Source organism: Portunus trituberculatus, chromosome 32, assembly GCF_017591435.1.
Source record: "Portunus trituberculatus isolate SZX2019 chromosome 32, ASM1759143v1, whole genome shotgun sequence".
Taxonomy (NCBI): Eukaryota; Metazoa; Arthropoda; class Malacostraca; order Decapoda; family Portunidae; genus Portunus; species Portunus trituberculatus.
This window is the reverse complement of record NC_059286.1, coordinates 8789195-8807451: the sequence shown is the minus strand read 5'-3', so window position 1 is coordinate 8807451 and position 18257 is coordinate 8789195. Positions and strand designations below refer to the sequence as shown.

General features: G+C 39.8%; 1 protein-coding gene across 1 annotated transcript; it reads right to left on the bottom strand.

The window, feature by feature from the left end:
* Nucleotides 1–3191: 3191 nt before the first annotated feature.
* On the bottom strand, nucleotides 3192–17059 carry LOC123512093 (cyclin-C-like). The gene is made up of 6 exons (XM_045268301.1): nucleotides 16622–17059; nucleotides 9019–9125; nucleotides 6222–6428; nucleotides 5850–5973; nucleotides 5283–5410; nucleotides 3192–4729 (listed from the first exon to the last, which is right to left on the bottom strand). The coding sequence occupies exons 1-6, from the start codon at nucleotides 16651–16653 to the stop codon at nucleotides 4524–4526; spliced, it is 804 nt and encodes a 267-aa protein (XP_045124236.1). The 5' UTR covers nucleotides 16654–17059; the 3' UTR covers nucleotides 3192–4523.
* Between the last annotated feature and the right edge of the window lie 1198 nt (nucleotides 17060–18257).

The following is an 18257-nucleotide window of genomic DNA, read 5'->3' as shown; positions in this document are numbered from 1 at the left end:
ATCACTCCAAGATCTTTTTCCTCTTTAGTCTTCATTATTTGTTCCTATCCCATCTACAGGACTGTGCTTGTCAGCCAAGTCATGTGAATCCCATTGCTAATAAGAGTTGCCAGATTCCAATTATTATAGAAATCTACAATATTTGTAATATGTGGTTTCTTTTTCTTTTCCTGTTTTGCACATCATTTCATATATCTGACCTCACATTTTCTTGACATGAAAGTGCAAAAGTTCCTATTTTTACATCAAATTCAAATGCCCGAATGGAGAGAGAGAGAGAGAGAGAGAGAGAGAGAGAGAGAGAGAGAGAGAGAGAGAGAGAGAGAGAGAGAGAGAGAGAGAGAGAGAGAGAGAGAGAGAGAGAGAGAGAGCGGTGTTATCGAAGCTTGGGGGGTATTTCTTAGTGGCGGGTTCTGCCATGGGTTAGGGGAAATTTTTTGATATGCAATAACTTTGGTGTGAGAGGTCATAACATGTTGAAAACTACATCATTGTACTCAGAATAACACAAAGAAATATGCTTTTATAAGGAAAAATATTTTTAGCATTTTTGACAGGTGTGATTTTTCCCCGCTGTAACAGACGGAAAGTAAATCAACCCCCCGTACTTTAAGGGTTAAAGAGCTTTCATAATTTTGGCATATGGTTTTTAGCACCTCATTTTGCTTCCTTATTTCCTGAATCTCCTTTTTCAATTCCTGGTTTATTGTACTGATTTTCTCACATTCAGCTACTCTCAATTTCAGGTCTGTGTTCTTTGTTCCCAGTCAGTCTTGTTTGTCCATGAGACTGGACATCACCTCTTTCATACATCTTAATTCTCTTTCTACATTAACAAGCCTTCTCATATTACCTCATTCTTCCCTGAAACCCGAGAAATCCATTTCCATAGTATCATCAGTCAGTTTTCTTAAACCAACAGGGTTTCTATAAAGCATTGGTTATCACTTAGTGTATGTTTTGGTTCCACCATATGCCTGGCAGCGCTACTTGATTCCATCTCTCTCTCGTTATTCATTCCTTATATGTGTTCTAACACTTATTTAATTTGGAGATAGGAGAACCTATGGCCCCCTCTCCCCCTGTACATACGTCTAGGCCTGAGTCCAACTCCTTTTGTAGTAATCTCTGCGAGCTGCTCAGATGCGTGTGGCCTGCTCGATGGCTGTGCTCCGCTTGTGTATTTACCTAGTTGTAGTTTTACAGGGCCTGGGCTTTATGCTCATGTGGCCATGTCTCCAAATTTACACTTATCCAATTTTTCTTTAAAACTATGCATACTTGTTGCTGACATCACAATGTGTGTGTGTGTGTGTGTGTGTGTGTGTGTGTGTGTGTGTGTGTGTGTGTGTGTGTGTGTGTGTGTGTGTGTGTGTATTTACCTAGTTGTAGTTTTACAGGGCCTGGGCTTTATGCTCATGTGGCCCCGTCTCCATATCTACACTTATCCAGTCTTACTTTAAAAGTATGCACACTCGTTGCAGACACCACTACTTCATTCAAACTGTTCCACGTCTCAATGTGTGTACCTAGTTGTATTTACCTAGTTGTAGTTTTACAGGGCCTGGGCTTTATGCTCGTGTGGTCCCGTCTCCATATCTACACTTATCCAATTTTTCTTTAAAACTATGTACACTCTTTGTGACACCACTTCCTCACTCAAACTGTTCCATGTCTCAACACATCTTTGTGGGAAACTAAATTTTTTAACATCTCTCAGACATCGTCCCTTCCTTAGTTTCTTACTATGCGATCTTGTGCTTCTAAAGTCATATTCTTCTCTCAGGATCAGTTTCTCATTATCCACTTCATCCATTCCATTAATCAATTTATAAACTTGTATCAGATCCCCTCTCTCTCTTCTCTGCTCCAAGGTTGGTAGATCCATTGCCTTTAGTCTCTCCTCATATGCCATCCCTTTAAATTCTGGAACCATTCTTGTAGCCATTTTTGTAGTCTCTCTAATTTTCTTATGTGTTTCTTTTTATGGGGAGTCCACACAAGTCCTGCATATTCCAATCTAGGTCTTATTTTAGTACTTATCAATTTCTTCATCATTTCCTTGTCCATATAGTGAAATGCTACTCCAATATTCCTTAGCAAATTATACGTCTCTCTGAAAATTCTATCAATATGGCTTACCGGTTGATTATTTTCTTCCATTGTCACTCCCAAGTCCTTTTCCTTTTTTACTTTTTCTAGTTCTACTCCATCTCCCATCTTATAGATTCCCACTGGTCGTCTTTCACTTTTCCCATTTTCATGACATGGCTTATGTCCACATTGAATTCCATCTCCCATTTTTTGCTCCATTTCCAGATCTTGTTTAAGTCTTCCTGTAGTATTTCACAATCCTCTTTTTTGTTTAATGACTCTGCACAGTTTCGCATCATCCGCAAACAGATTTATGTAGCTGTTCACTCCCTCTGGCATGTCATGTGTGTGTGTGTGTGTATTTACCTAGTTGTAGTTTTACAGGGCCTGGGCTTTATGCTCGTGTGGTCCCGTCTCCATATCTACACTTATCCAATTTTTCTTTAAAACTATGTACACTCTTTGCTGATACCACTTCCTCACTCAAACTGTTCCAAGTCTCAACACATCTTTGCGGGAAACTAAATTTTTTAACATCTCTCAGACATCGTCCCTTCCTTAGTTTCTTACTATGCAATCTTGTGCTTCTAAAGTCATATTCTTCTCTCAGGATCAGTTTCTCATTATCCACTTCATCCATTCCATTAATCAATTCATAAACTTGTATCAGATCCTCTCTCTCTCTCTGCTCCAAGGTTGGTAGATCCATTGCCTTTAGTCTCTCCTCATATGCCATCCCTTTAAATTCTGGAACCATTCTTGTAGCCATTTTTGTAGTCTCTCTAATTTTCTTATGTGTTTCTTTTATGGGGTCCACACATATTCCTGCATATTCCAATCTAGGTCTTATTTGTGTGTGTGTGTGTGTGTGTGTGTGTGTGTGTGTGTGTGTGTGTGTGTGTGTGTGTGTGTGTGTGTGTGTGTGTGTGTGTGTGTGTGTGTGTCATGTGGTGTGTGTGTGTGTTATGTGTGTATGTGTTTTTATGTGTATTATGTGTATGTTTTTTTTGTATTTTTTGTATGTGTGTGTGTGTGTGTGTGTGTGTGTGTGTGTGTGTGTGTGTGTGTGTGTGTGTGTGTGTGTGTGTGTGTGTGTGTGTGTGTGTGTGTGTGTGTGTGTGTGTGTGTGTGTGTGTGTGTGTGTGTGTGTGTGTGTGTGTGTGTGTGTGTGTGTGTGTGTGTGTGTGTGTGTGTCACTCATGCCCATTTCATCTTCACTTCACTCAAAAGTTGTGGAACTGAAAGACAACCAAGGTTTGCCTTGATAGTGACCAACACTACAGGCAACACAAGTTGAGGTTCACACATCGCTGATCACATGAACAATGTGATAATAGAAAACTATCAGCTATCAGCTGACCTTCCAAAGTCTTTGTTCATAACATTGCAATCAGCAGTAGTTGTACAACTGGATCATTTGGAGATGTTCACAATGACAGCATGTTCCACTTATGAAAATATTCAAACTACAGATTGGTGAAAATAATTTGCACCTTCCTGTGAATTCTTTCCATAGAAACACCACTCTCAGGATTAAATGTCACTAATGCACATTGAAAACTCACTAAAAATAAAAGACTAACACTACTACAAAATCTGCAGCAATTTCCTCACTGTTGGTGTGCACCTTTCACTAGTAAAGTTATTTAAGGAATGACAGGAAATGGAGACAGAATGAAATGCAGATGGCTTGTTGTTTTCAGATTCACAAGAAACAAGTCACCACTACTCACTGGCTGGCTGGCTGGCCGATGCTGCACCCACAACCAGGAGCAGCAGCAGCCCTGAGGTGCCTTGAGGTGTCCCAAGACACCTAAGTGTGGTGTAGAGACATTGTCTTATTTTCCTAACTCACCACATCAATGAGGTACCAAGTTTTGTCTATATTCAGCCTTAATGGTTCAATACTTCATGAAGCAAGATCTTTTCTGTTATTGACCTTCAGTTTGTTTTGGCATAATCCTGATAGGTCTACCTACTAAGCACATGTACCTTGCTCCACTACAATGGGGACCTGCCTTCCAGCCCTGACTTATAGACATCTTCTAGCCATCAGACTCTACATTTCCCTGCCCTGTGTGTGCTGCTGTCCCTCAAACCACAACACTGTCCTAGTCTGTCTCTACAATCTGAACACAATACTCGGTAAACAACACTTCTCTTCCATTGTTCCCTCTTCACTGACTCATGTCACAACATTATTTCTTTACACTCTTCCCTTCCCTCCCTCCCCCCCTTTAATTCCCTTCTTGCTCTGACATAGCTGCAACAGCAGCTGCAGCTGCAGCAGCAGCAGCCAGGAAGCACTGCTGCTGCATCTGGGGCTGTGCATCACACATGGCTGCTTGCAGGCCCCCCACCCCCACCCCAGCAGCCATCCCTGCAGCCCCTGCTGGCCCCTCACACATCCTGTAGAGGCTGGGCTCTGATCACCGAGGCACTGGCTGTGTGTTGGGCTTGGGCATCTTCTGCAGCAGAGCCTGGATCTCCTTGCGCTCATCATATGTCTTCCAGAGCTCGTACAGGTTGAGAATGTAGCGTGTGATCTCCATGATGCGATCCAAATCAGTGTTGAGCTCAGCAAACCATTGCTTGCAGTCCTTCTGGTGCACCACACATGCCATGTGGATGCAGGCTGTACAAGGCAAGTTGGTAGGCTAGCGTAAGTTAGATTTGGCAGGCAGGTTAGTAGATAGAGTGGTAAAATGAGAAGGAGGCTAGGAAGGCAAGTAGCTAAATGGGTAGGTGGGTAGGTGAGTAGGTGGTTTAGGTAGGTAGATAAACAGATAAGGTAGGGCAAGGATGAGAGAGGGACAAGTAGTGCAGGGACCCACAAATGGGATAACAACAACAACAATAATAATAATAATAATAATAATAATAATAATAATAATAATAATAATAATAATAATAATAATAATAATAACAACAACAACAACAACAACAACAATAATAATAATATTAATAATAATATTAATAATAATAATTGCAAAGTAATATAATGAGAATGCAAATGAAATCAAGGTTTTTAAGAGACATGGAGATGGAAAGAAGGAAGAGTAAGAGAGGAGAAAAGCAAAGCATTAATACAAGAGGAAGCCATCAATGCTGAGCCAAGATAGCAATAGTAAGTCAAAGCCTAACCTGACACAAACCACCACATCCCCACAGGTCTTTTCAACACTCACCAAGGGCAATCTCGTAGGGTGGGAAGAGCAGACACACATCTGTCCTGAGGCTGTCATTGACAATGCGCCAGGCCAGCTGCAGCACCTCACCCTCCCCTCCCAGGTCCTGCATGTACTGCACCAGTGGCCTGCACCAACAAGACTCAAAAAGTTACCATGCTACTCAAAACAATTAAGTGATCACAGCCAAAATTTCTCATTAACTCATAATCAAACTCCTGAGATACATTAGTGCATGTTATTCATCTATACCATACTTTGTTATCTTTAACATTCTACCATATACACTTAATCCTTTCCTCACAACACATAAACTCTCAAAACAGTTTGTCTCACAACATTGTCATAATTCTTTTCTTATTATACTCCTGAGAAATAGAACAGGATAAATTATGTATCTTTTAACATTTGGTGGGTTTTAAATGTTATTAGTACCCTCCCCACTGCTACACACCATTTCTACTACCATAAACTCTTCCATACTACTACTACTATTACTACTACTACTACTACTACTACTACTGTTGCTGCTGCTAACTACTACTGCTGTAGAAGTTGCTGCCTCACCTGTAGGGTTGATAAACAATGAGGCAGCAGTCCAGACTCTCCAGCAGATAGAACTCACACTCCAGGATGTGATTGGTGCGATACGGGAACTCAGTGGTGTAGGCATAAGAGAACTTGTTTTTAACTGCAATGCAAAGTTGAAGCATTAGTCTCCAAGAAGCTAAGTTTATCTGGGCCATGCTCTCTCTTTACTTATGAATGTCCATGAAATTTTATTTGTCTATGGATAGTAAGTGGATATGGTTGGACAAAAGTTACTCTCTCAAGATGCTAAGGTTAGTTGGACTATGATTCTCTCTCTCTCTCTCTCTCTCTCTCTCTCTCTCTCTCTCTCTCTCTCTTAGAGGAGCAGAACACCAGCCACTCACTCACCCACAGACTGGCAGGTGGAGATGAGTCTGCTGTTGGAGATGACGCCAAACTCTTCCACCTTGGAGGAGAGGAAGACGCTGGTTGGGGCAAGCAGCAGTGGGTCAATGCACCTCAGGGAGTTCCGGGCGTAGAACCTCTTGAGGAAGGTAGTGGCTGTGGCTATCACCTGTTGCCGGAGCTTCAATGTCTCACCCAGCTGCTGGATGACTGCACAAACACACACACACACACACATTAAGTCTCCAATGCAATATAGTGTTTCATCAATACACCATTTGTTATCAACAATACTGTTTTTATACATACATTCAAATTAAATGAATAAATAGAATAAACAGAAATAATAAATACAGTAAATATATGAATCAAATCAAATCAAATAAATAAAAGTAATTGCTAATTCAATGCACATTTCAAACACACACACACACGACACCCTGACTCCAGAAATACATATAAATGGATTATTTGCTTCAACATACAAGACACTAACGAATATCAGGGTAGCATTCAATTACATGGATAAAAGAATGATGAAAAAGATATTAACTACTACAATAAGATCTAGACTAGAATATGCAGCAGTGGTATGGTCGCCATATAGGCAGAAAGATATAAAGAAACTAGAAAGGATACAAAGGGCTGTTACAAAGATGGTCCCTGAAATAAAAAATCTTCCCTATGAAGAAAGACTGAAGAAGATGGAGCCACCAATTTTGAAGGATAGACATGAAAGAGGAGATCTAATAATGATGTATAAGTTAGTAAACCGAATGGAGAAGATAGATACATAAGACCTGGTAACACTGATGGAGCTGGGAGATAGACAAACAAGAGGACATTCCAAGAAAATCATGAAATGTCAGTGTCATAGCAATATAACATAACATAACATAACATAAATAATAGGATAACAAATGGCCACCAGGGCCCATCTAGGTTATCCTGTATCAGTCGCACAGCGACCTCGTCATCAGTACTTAAAGATACACTTACAAGTACTCAATACATTATATACTAATTCTAAATATTTGGCCCATTAACAGGGCTAAGTCCTGCAGCGAAATCCTCTACAATCTGTGATCCCCATGCATGGGGATCATGTCTTGTTTAACTATAGTAAATTTCTTATAAAAACTATCATGCAGCGCTATACATAATTATAAATCTAATAAATTTAAGTGCTTATCTAATCTGTTTTTAAACATTGTCAAACTAGTGCTATTTACAACCCTCTCTGGCAATGCATTCCAGAAATCTACCACCCTATGACTAAAGAAATATTTTCTTATATCTAACCTGCAGCCTTGCTTTCTAATCTTCTTGCCATGATTTCTAGTCCTACTTCCCTCTATCATGAAGTTCAGTTTTCCACATAGGACAGTAGACATCTGGAATGGACTAAGTGAAGAGATTGTAACAGCAGAAAGTGTGCAAAATTTAAGAAGTTAGATAAATGTAGATATGAAGACAGGTCACTATGAGCCCTGCTTGAACCCTGTAACATACAACTAGGTAAATACACACACAACACACACACACACACACACACACACACACACACACACACACACACACACACACACACACACACACACACACACACACACACACACACACTGCAGGAAGATATAGACAAAATTTATGAATGGAGCAGAAAGTGGAAGTTAGAATTCAATGCCAAGAAATACCATGTAATGGAATTAGGAAAGTGTAAGAGAAGACCAGTATGAAACTATCTGATGGGAGAGGAACAAATAATGAAGACTAAAGAAGTAAAGATCTGGGAGCGGTTAAACTTAAACTTGGAGCACCATAAACACATAAGTAAAATATTTGGATCATTGTATAAAATGTTAACTAATATTAGGGTGGCATTTCAGTACTTGGGCAAAGATATGATGAAAAAAAAAATTATTACAAATATGATATGTCCACAGTTGGAATATGCAGCAGTTGTGTGGTTGCCAAGCTTGAAAAAGGATAAGAAAATTACAATGAATCCAGAAGATAGCTACAAAGATGGTGCCAGAACTGAAGGACCTAACATATGAAGCAAGGCTCAAAGAAATGGACTGCCAATCTAAAAAGATAGAAGAGAATGAGGAGACTTAATAACACTGCATAAAACGGTTAATGACATTGAAAAGATAGACAAGCAAGACCTGGTGCTGGTGACAGAAGAAGCTAGAAGGATAAGAGGACATGTAAAGAAGATTAGGAAGAGGCAGTGTGTGAAGGATATTAGAAAATGCAGTTATCCACACAGAACGATGGAAAAGTGGAATGCATTGAATGATGAAGTTTTTGCAGAACATAATGTGAATAACTTTAAAGAGAAATTACGTATAGAGAGATATGGAGACAGAACACTATGAGCCCTGCTCAAACCCTGTACAATACAATTTGGTAAATACAACTAGATAAATACACACACACCCACACACACACAAATAAGAGTATATTTTATTGACACACAAAACAAAATGAATAAATAAACATAACAAATAAATAAATAAAATGAATTGAATAAAATAAATATAGTTATAAAACAAATCAGTAATAAATTACAATAAACACTTAAATAAAATTAAAATAACAATGATAATGATAGTAGTAGTAGTAGTAGTAGTAGTAGTAGTAGTAGTAGTAGTAGTAGTAGTAGTAGTAGTAATAATAATAATAATAATAATAATAATAATAATAATAATAATAATAATAATAATAATAACAACAACAACATTGATAACTCATAAAAATGATGACAATGCTCCTGGCAATAATAAAAAATACTCACAATTAGTGAAGAATATCATAATCTTGTGGTACTCCTCCTCGGTGAGCAGCTCCAGGTCCGGCCGCCGCTCCTGGATCAGGTCCTGACTGTCCAAGATCCATTGCTGGCTGTGGGACACACACCACAATGCATTACTATCTATATCACTGTCCAGGGTCCATTGCTGGCTGCAGGACACACACACACACACACACACACACACACACACACACACACACACACACACACACACACACACACCCAGTAGCTCAGTGGTTAGAGCGCTGGCTTCACAAGCCAGATGACTGGGGTTCGATTCCCCGGCCGGGTGGAGATATTTGGGTGTGTGTCCTTTCACGTGTAACCCCTGTTCACCTAGCAGTGAGTAGGTACGGGATGTAAATCGAGGAGTTGTGACCTTGTTGTCCCGGTGTGTGGTGTGTGCCTGGTCTCAGACCTATCCCAAGATCGGAAACAATGAGCTCTGAGCTCGTTCCGTAGGGTAACGTCTGGCTGTCTCGTCAGAAACTGCAGCAGATCAAACAGTGAGTTACACACACACCATATCAAGAAGGAACAATGAGACCAATTAAGATATTACTAAAATCACAAGCAGCAGCAGAAGTACTATATAGAAAAACAAAACTCAGAGAAGCAGAAGGTTGCAAAGATATATATATATATATATATATATATATATATATATATATATATATATATATATATATATATATATATATATATATATATATATATATATATATATATATATATATATATATATATATATATATATATATATATATATATATATATATATATAAATAAAGAAAAATAGAAACGAGGAGGAAAGGAAGAGACACAACGTACTGGTGGCAGAAGCAAGAGAAAAAAATAATGAAAGGTCAGAGGAGGAGAAGGCGGCATTTTTTGGAGAATTATAGGAGACAGGATAAGGAAATGGTATATAAAAGAGAAAGAAGAGAAAAAAATGGAGCAAGTTTAACTAAAAATGATAAGAACAAGAGATTAAAAATGATGTATACAAACATAGATGGGATTTTATCTAGTAAATTAGAATTAAGAGATTACATAAAGAAAGAAGAACCAGATGAGGCAATAAAAATAGACATAGATAAATGGTATAATATATGGAGGAGAGACAGAGTGGGTAAAGGAGGAGGAGGAGTTATGATGATGTTAAGGAAGGAGATAGAGGTAAATCAAGTGGAATTTGGGGAAGGAAAATCAGAAATACTGTATGTTAAGGTACATATTAATAAAAAGGAGTTAACAATCATTGGAACATATGTACCACCAAAAACAAACTCATGGATTAACCAAGAATATAAAGACATGATAAATGACACAATAAGGAGTCTTATAAGAATCATTAAAGAAAGGAGAAAAGTGATATTGGTAGGAGATTTCAACTGTAAGGAGGTGGACTGGGAAAATTATGCAAGTGGTATGGGGGAAGATGCCTGGGGAGATAGATTCCTGAACCTAATGATAGATAATTTGATGGTCCAAAGAGTAAAGGAAAACACAAGATTCAGAGGAAACGATGAGCCGGCGAGATTGGACCTAGTTTTCACAAGGGATATACAAATTAACGATGATATAAGATATAAGTGCCCATTGGAAAAGAGTGACAATATAATATTAGAAATGGATATAGAAGAAGGAAAGGAAGATAGAGATGAATCATACAAAGGAGACCGATTAAATTACAGAAATGCTGATGTTGAGAATCTCAAGAACTATTTTAAAAACGTAAACTGGGAGGAGATGGAAAACTCATTAACGGTTCAAGAGAAATATAACTTATATTTGGAAATATACAAACCAGGAGTCAGGGAATATGTCCCGAAATATAGACCTAAAGAAGAAGGAAAGAAAGATTGGTTTAATGCAAGATGTGCTAGGGCAAAGGAGAAACGAGATGGAGCATGGAAAAGGTGGAGAAGAAACAGAAATCCAGAAAATAAGGTAAACTTCAAAACAGCATGAAATGAATATGCTAAGGTGAGAAAGGAAGAAGAAAGGAACTGTGAAAAGGACATTGTCGAAAAATGTAAGGAACAACCAAAATTGTTCTACAGATTCATAAATGGAAAAATAAAACAAAAAGAAACAATAGAAAGGTTAAAAGGAGAGAACGGAATGGTGGAAGACCCAAAAAGTATGGCAGAACTGTTAAATAGTAAATTTCATGAGGTCTTTACTAAGGAATCCAAATTTGAAAGACCACAGGGTAATAGAGACTGTCTATATGAAAGAGATTAAAGTAACCAAGCTTGAAATAAAAAAGTTGATGACGGAATTGGATGAGGAAAAGGCAATGGGACCGGATGAAGTCTCAGGCAGAATACTGAAAGAATGTAGGGAAGAACTAGCAAGTCCAATATACAACATCATAAAATGCTCAATTAAAAATGGAACAGTGCCAGTGGAGTGGAAAAGAGCTGAGGTGGTTCCCATATATAAGAGCGGAAGGAAGGAAGAACCTTTAAATTACAGACCGGTATCACTAACTAGTGTAATATGCAAGATGTGTGAAAAAGTAATAAAGAAGCAATGGATTGAGTTTCTTGAAGACAACAAAATATTATCAAATAGCCAATTTGGTTTTAGAAAAGGTCGGTCATGTGTGACAAATTTATTGAGTTTCTACTCTAGAATAGTTGATAAAGTACAAGAGAGAGAGGGATGGGTTGACTGTATTTATTTAGATCTAAAAAAGGCATTTGATAAAGTGCCACATGAAAGATTACTATGGAAGTTAGAGGAGAAGGGTGGCTTAATAGGAAGCACATTGAGATGGATGAAGAATTATTAAGGAGGAGAGAAATAAGGACGATAGTTAAAGATATGAAGTCCAAGTGGAGAACAGTAGACAGCGGAGTGCCACAGGGTCAGTATTGGCACCAATACTTTTCTCGTATATATATAAAGACATGCCAGAGGGAGTGAACAGCTACATAAATCTGTTTGCGGACGATGCGAAACTGTGCAGAGTCATTAAACAAAAAGAGGATTGTGAAATACTACAGGAAGACTTAAACAAGATCTGGAAATGGAGCAAAAAATGGGAGATGGAATTCAATGTGGACAAAAGCCATGTCATGAAAATGGGAAAAGTGAAAGACGACCATTGGAAATCTATAAGATGGGAGATGGAGTAGAACTAGAAAAAGTAAAAAAGGAAAAGGACTTGGGAGTGACAATGGAAGAAAATAATCAACCGGTTAGCCATATTGATAGAATTTTCAGAGAGACGTATAATTTGCTAAGGAATATTGGAGTAGCATTTCACTATATGGACAAGGAAATGATGAAGAAATTGATAAGTACTAAAATAAGACCTAGATTGGAATATGCAGGGCTTGTGTGGACTCCCCATAAAAAGAAACACATAAGAAAATTAGAGAGACTACAAAAAATAAGACAAAAAGAAACAATAGAAAGCTTAAAAGGAGAAAACGGAATGGTGGAAGACCCAAAAAGTATGGCAGAACTGTTAAATAGTAAATTTCATGAGGTCTTTACTAAGGAATCCAAATTTGAAAGACCACAGGGTAATAGAGAGACTGTCTATATGAAAGAGATTAAAGTAACCAAGCTTAAAATAAAAAAGTTGATGACAGAACTAGATGAGGTAAAGGCAATGGGACCGGATGAAGTCTCAGTCAGATTACTGAAAGAATGTAGGGAAGAACTAGCAAGTCCAATATACAACATCAAAAAATGCTCAATTGAAAATGGAACAGTGACAGTGGAGTGGAAAAGAGCTGAGGTGGTTCCCATATATAAGAGCGGAAGGAAGGAAGAACCTTTAAATTACAGACCGGTATCACTAACTAGTGTAATAATATGCAAGATGTGTGAAAAAGTAATAAAGAAGCAATGGATTGAGTTTCTTGAAGACAACAAATTATTATCAAATAGCCAATTTGGTTTTAGAAAAGGTTGGTCATGTGTAACAAATTTATTGAGTTTCTACTCTAGAATAGTTGATAAAGTACAAGAGAGAGAGGGATGGATTGACTGTATTTATTTAGATCTAAAAAAGGCGTTTGATAAAGTGCCACATGAAAGATTACTATGGAAGTCAGAGGAGAAGGGTGGCTTAAAAAGGAAGCACATTGAGATGGATGAAGAATTACTTAAGGGGGAGAGAAATAAGGATGATAGTTAAAGATATGAAGTCCAAGTGGAGAACAGTAGACAGCGGAGTGCCACAGGGGTCAATATTGGCACCAATACTTTTTCTTGTATATATAAACGACAGGCCAGAGGGAGTGAACAGCTACATAAATCTGTTTGCGGACGATGCAAAACTGTGCAGAGTCATTAAACAAAAAGAGGATTGTGAAATACTACAGGAAGACTTAAACAAGATCTGGAAATGGAGTAAAAAATGGGAGATGGAATTCAATGTGGACAAAAGCCATGGAAATGGACAAAAGTCATGGAAATGGGAAAAAGTAAAAGATGACCAGTGGGAATCTATAAGATGGGAGATGGAGTAGAACTAGAAAAAGTAAAAAAGGAAAAGGACTTGGGAGTGACAATGGAAGAAAACAATCAACCAGTAAGTCACATTGATAGAATTTTCAGAGAGACATATAATTTGCTAAGGAATATTGGATTAGCATTTCACTATATGGACAAAGAAATTATGAAGAAATTCATAAGTACTAAAATAAGACCTAGATTGGAATATGCAGGAGTTGTGTGGACCCCCCATAAAAAGAAACACATAAGGAAATTGGCTACAAGAATGGTTACAGAATTTAAAAGGATGACATATGAGGAGAGACTAAAGGCTATGGATCTACCAACCCTGGAACAGAGAAGAGAGAGAGGGGATCTGATACAAGTTTATAAATTGATTAATGGAATGAAGTGGATAATGAGAAACTGATCCTGAGAGAAGAATATGACTTTAGAAGCACAAGATCGCATAGTAAGAAACTAAGGAAGGGACGATGTCTGAGAGATGTTAAAAATTTAGTTTCCATAAAGATGTGTTGAGACTTGGAACAGTTTGAGTGAGGAAGTGGTGTCAGCAAAGAGTGTGCATAGTTTTAAAGAAAAATTGGATAAGTGTAGATATGGAGACGGGACCACACGAGCATAAAGCCCAGGCCCTGTAAAACTACAACTAGGTAAATACACACACACACACACACACACACACACACACACACACACACACACACACACACACTGTATCAGTCATCATCATTCCTTATTATACATTATTCTTCCTTTATCACAAATCACCACATGTTCTCTTCTCTGTCTATCCACATGTGTACTCCTAAAAATAACTCACTGCTCCTTCCTCTCTCCTGCCTGGATGCCTTGGCTTTCCTAAGGACCTCACCCCAGGTCACACTGCTTCTCCCTCAGTGACCTGTCTTGAATGGCCAAGCTCTGACACCTCATGGGTCAATTCTTTCTGCTTCTCGTGGGTCTAAACATGTCTACCTTAGCTCTCTCATTGGCTATCCTCAATTCCTTGTTTCTTGTCTTTTGATCCACTTCATTCACTTAAATATGCTCCTCTCTCATCTTTCCTCATTTGCACCACACTCACTCTCACTTACTTATCATATTGTCGCTCACTCTGGCAAGGCTCAGTACTCACACTCTTACCACTCACTCTCATCACTTCATCACACTCACTCAAGTTATCTATTGTCAGTTGTATATCCAAATGCTGTACTACCTCAAAAATACAACCAAAGTACATCCAAAGTGTTTATTCAAATCCTCACAATTTGTAGCACTCCGATCATCCACCAAATACCCGCTCGCCTCCACCATTCATCTCCAGCCACAGCTACCTACATCAACACCCAGAACAAGAGGCAAGCAGCAAGAATCAACAAGTACAAGTGGCTGCAATTCTCATCAGTACAAGTGGTGGCAAGACTGGCCACTGAAGCTCATTCAGTACACACACACACCACGTAGTGTAGTGGTTAGCACGCTCGACTCACAATCGAGTCCCGGCGCGGCGAGGCAAATGGGTAAGCCTCTTAATGCATGGCCCCTGTTCACCTAGCAGTAAATAGGTACGGGATGTAACTGGAGGGGTTGTGGCCTCGCTTTTCCGGTGTGTGGAGTGTGTTGTGGTCTCAGTCCTACCCGAAGATCGGTATATGAGCTCTGAGCTCGCTCCGTAATGGGGAAGACTGGCTGGGTGACCAGCAGGCAATCGAGGTGAATTACACACACACATACCACAATGCACTATCAGTTACATTTTTAATCAATGTACAAATTTGGCTTCCCCCAGCCAAACACCTTGCTTTCCCACCATCTTCCCAAGCTTCTTCTTCAAATGACTTGGGAATGAGGATGGCTGAGGACAGACTTATCATTAATTAAGAGGGTCAATTTACTGTTTCATCCAATCAACAAATCTGTGAGGTGACTCACGTTTTTCTGGTGATGATGGCATATGTAATTGCCATTGCAAATGAATATCTTTTGAATTAAGACTCATTTCTGAAGGAAATAACACATACCATCAATCAATTCACAACATTTTTCACCAGAAAAACATGAGTCACATCACAGATTCTATGGTCGAGCAAAAACTCCAAATAGACTATTGAGAGTTAGCAAATGAACAATACACATAATATCAAAGCCTCATGCCATCAAATGAAGTTAAAGTGGTTTGGTGTTAGTTCTGGTATCCATCACATCTGATGCTCTCTAAAATGTCTGCCAGGTGAACCCAATTCCCCACACTGGCAAAGTGTGCCCCAACCACAACAGTAATCTCCCGTAAACAGCTTCAACTCACCAGTCCGAGTGAGAGTTGATCTGCCGACCTTAGCAATGCCAGACCAGCACATTCCCATTGTAATTGGAAGACAGGACACAGAGAGGTGAAGAAAAGGTGGTGCAGTTAGATGGCAGGCAGGGATGGAAACAAAGTCCACAATAAAGTGGTACAAGTGGAAGGAGAGACCTGAGGCACTCCATGATCATGTAGGAGACTGGGGTAGCAAGCTGCTAGTGAAGGCAAGAACAGGGATACTGGAGGTGAAAGCCAAGAATAGGGATGAGCTGGAGCAGGGATGTGACAGTTGAAGAGGTGAGAGGGAGACTGTACAGCACTTCCTGGTTGAATGTGTTAGATATGAAGGGGAGAGGGAGCCAGGTTAATAGGCTCCACAACAGTCATCATAGAAGATGAGTGGAATAGGAGATTAGAACAGGAGGAGGATTTTTTTTTTTTTTTTCTATGTTGTGGCCTATAGCGCCTGAGGGTTTACTTGAAGAGTATGGGAAGTGCTGTCCTGCTTCCGCCCATTGGTGGTGCAATTCCAAGTATGGGCTGGCGTGTCCCTTGTCGACGGGGACACTAACGACTGCAAGGCTGCAGCAAACTGGAGGCCCTACAAGGTGAGTAATCACTAACAAATTGTACAAGTGAACGATGTGGTATGGGACAGTGGTGACGATAGCCACTCTCACACTCTCCAAGCCTCACCTCTCCCTTCCATCACCATCCACCACATGTACCACAACAAATCACTCCCAAACACTCCTCTGAGCCTCAATTGAAACACACAGCTACTTGACAGCCACTTACTAGTGAGCGCTCTGCCAGAAGTTGCCCGCCATTTCTTGCTCGCTGTGTTGACGTCGCTTACCCGCCGAGATCTTGATCTTGATACTACAGGCGACTCGGGATCTCTCTCGGGCCGGGCCTTTGGATCGGCAGCTCTTGTAGACGACAAAAGAAAGGCACACAGAAAAAAGAGAAAAAGAGAGCAGGATTCTTTACTTTAATCGTCCGTACATCTGGCACGTCACATTCTTTCCAGAAACTCCTTCACCGCCTCACTCATCCTTTCATTCGTTTCTCTAGTCAGTCCACTCTTTCGTTCCTATTATGCCCTAACTCAGTCAACTCCACTTGCATCATCTCATACCTGTCTCTGGCATACTTCACACACTCCAGCATGACATGCTCCAACGTCTCGTCCTCTCCAGAATTAAACATCTGGCACACTTTGCTGCGGGACTCAGACCACCTGTAACTCCTTGCATTCACATCCATACACTGTGCCCTAGCTCTGAAGAGAAGATCACCATCCAGGCTTTCATCACACCACCTCTCATACATCGGGACCTCTTTCACCTTGTACCATTCCAGAGTAGTCTTTCGTTCCATCTCATTCCTCCACTCATTCAGTCCTATACTCTTCACATCTCTGTCTCTCTCACTCTTCCACTTCCTCACATCCCATTCAGTTCCCACTCTGCCTCCTCTTGTAACGACCCATTCCAGCTCATTCTGATTCATCCCAGCCATTCTCACTGCCCACTAAACCTGTAGACCATTCCTCTCTGTCATTCTCATGCACCTCTTTCTCCATTTGCTACCACTTTCACTCCACAGATACACCTTCCTTGCTATTCTTGCATCATCCATTCTCTCAAGCCTAACCTTGTACCTAAGTGTCGCTTTTATAAGTCTTTCCCTTAAAGAGCTCCATCCCATATCACCTCTCAAGGCTTCTACTGCTGTGTACCTCGGTGCATTCAGTGCTAGCCTAGCTATTCTACACTGCCCCACTTCTAACTTGTCAATTTCACTTTCATTCCATGCAATAATATCCATACCATACATTATACTGGGGACACCCACACTCTTCCACACTTCTCTCAGCACGTCATACTTACTTGCTCTCATCCTTGCTGCGCTTCCTAATCAACCCACCCACTGGTTCACCAAGCTTATCTTTTTATTCTTTGTCTTTTCACACCCATTCGGACTCATCCACATCCCTAAGTACTTGTATTCTTGTGCTTGCTTCAACTCATTCTCTCCCAACCTCCATACTGCATTACATTCATCCTCCAACCTATTCATAATCATCACCTTACTCTTCTCACTACTAAACCTAACTCCAAAATCTCTTCCATACCCATCAACCACATCCAGCAGACTTTGCAGCTCCTCTGCTGACTCACTCATAACCACTACATCATCTGCATAAAGAAGCACACCTATCTTATCATTCCCCATACTCACTCCTGCATTCATCCTTCTCATTCTGGCTGCTAACTCCTCTGTGTACAGGCTGAAAAGGGTTGGTGACAATATACATCCTTGCCTAACTCCTCTCTCACTCCTCACCCAGTCTGTTTCTATATCTCCTAAACTGTACTTAGCTCTGGTATCAACATACATGCTACGCACTATGTTGACTATCTTGGCA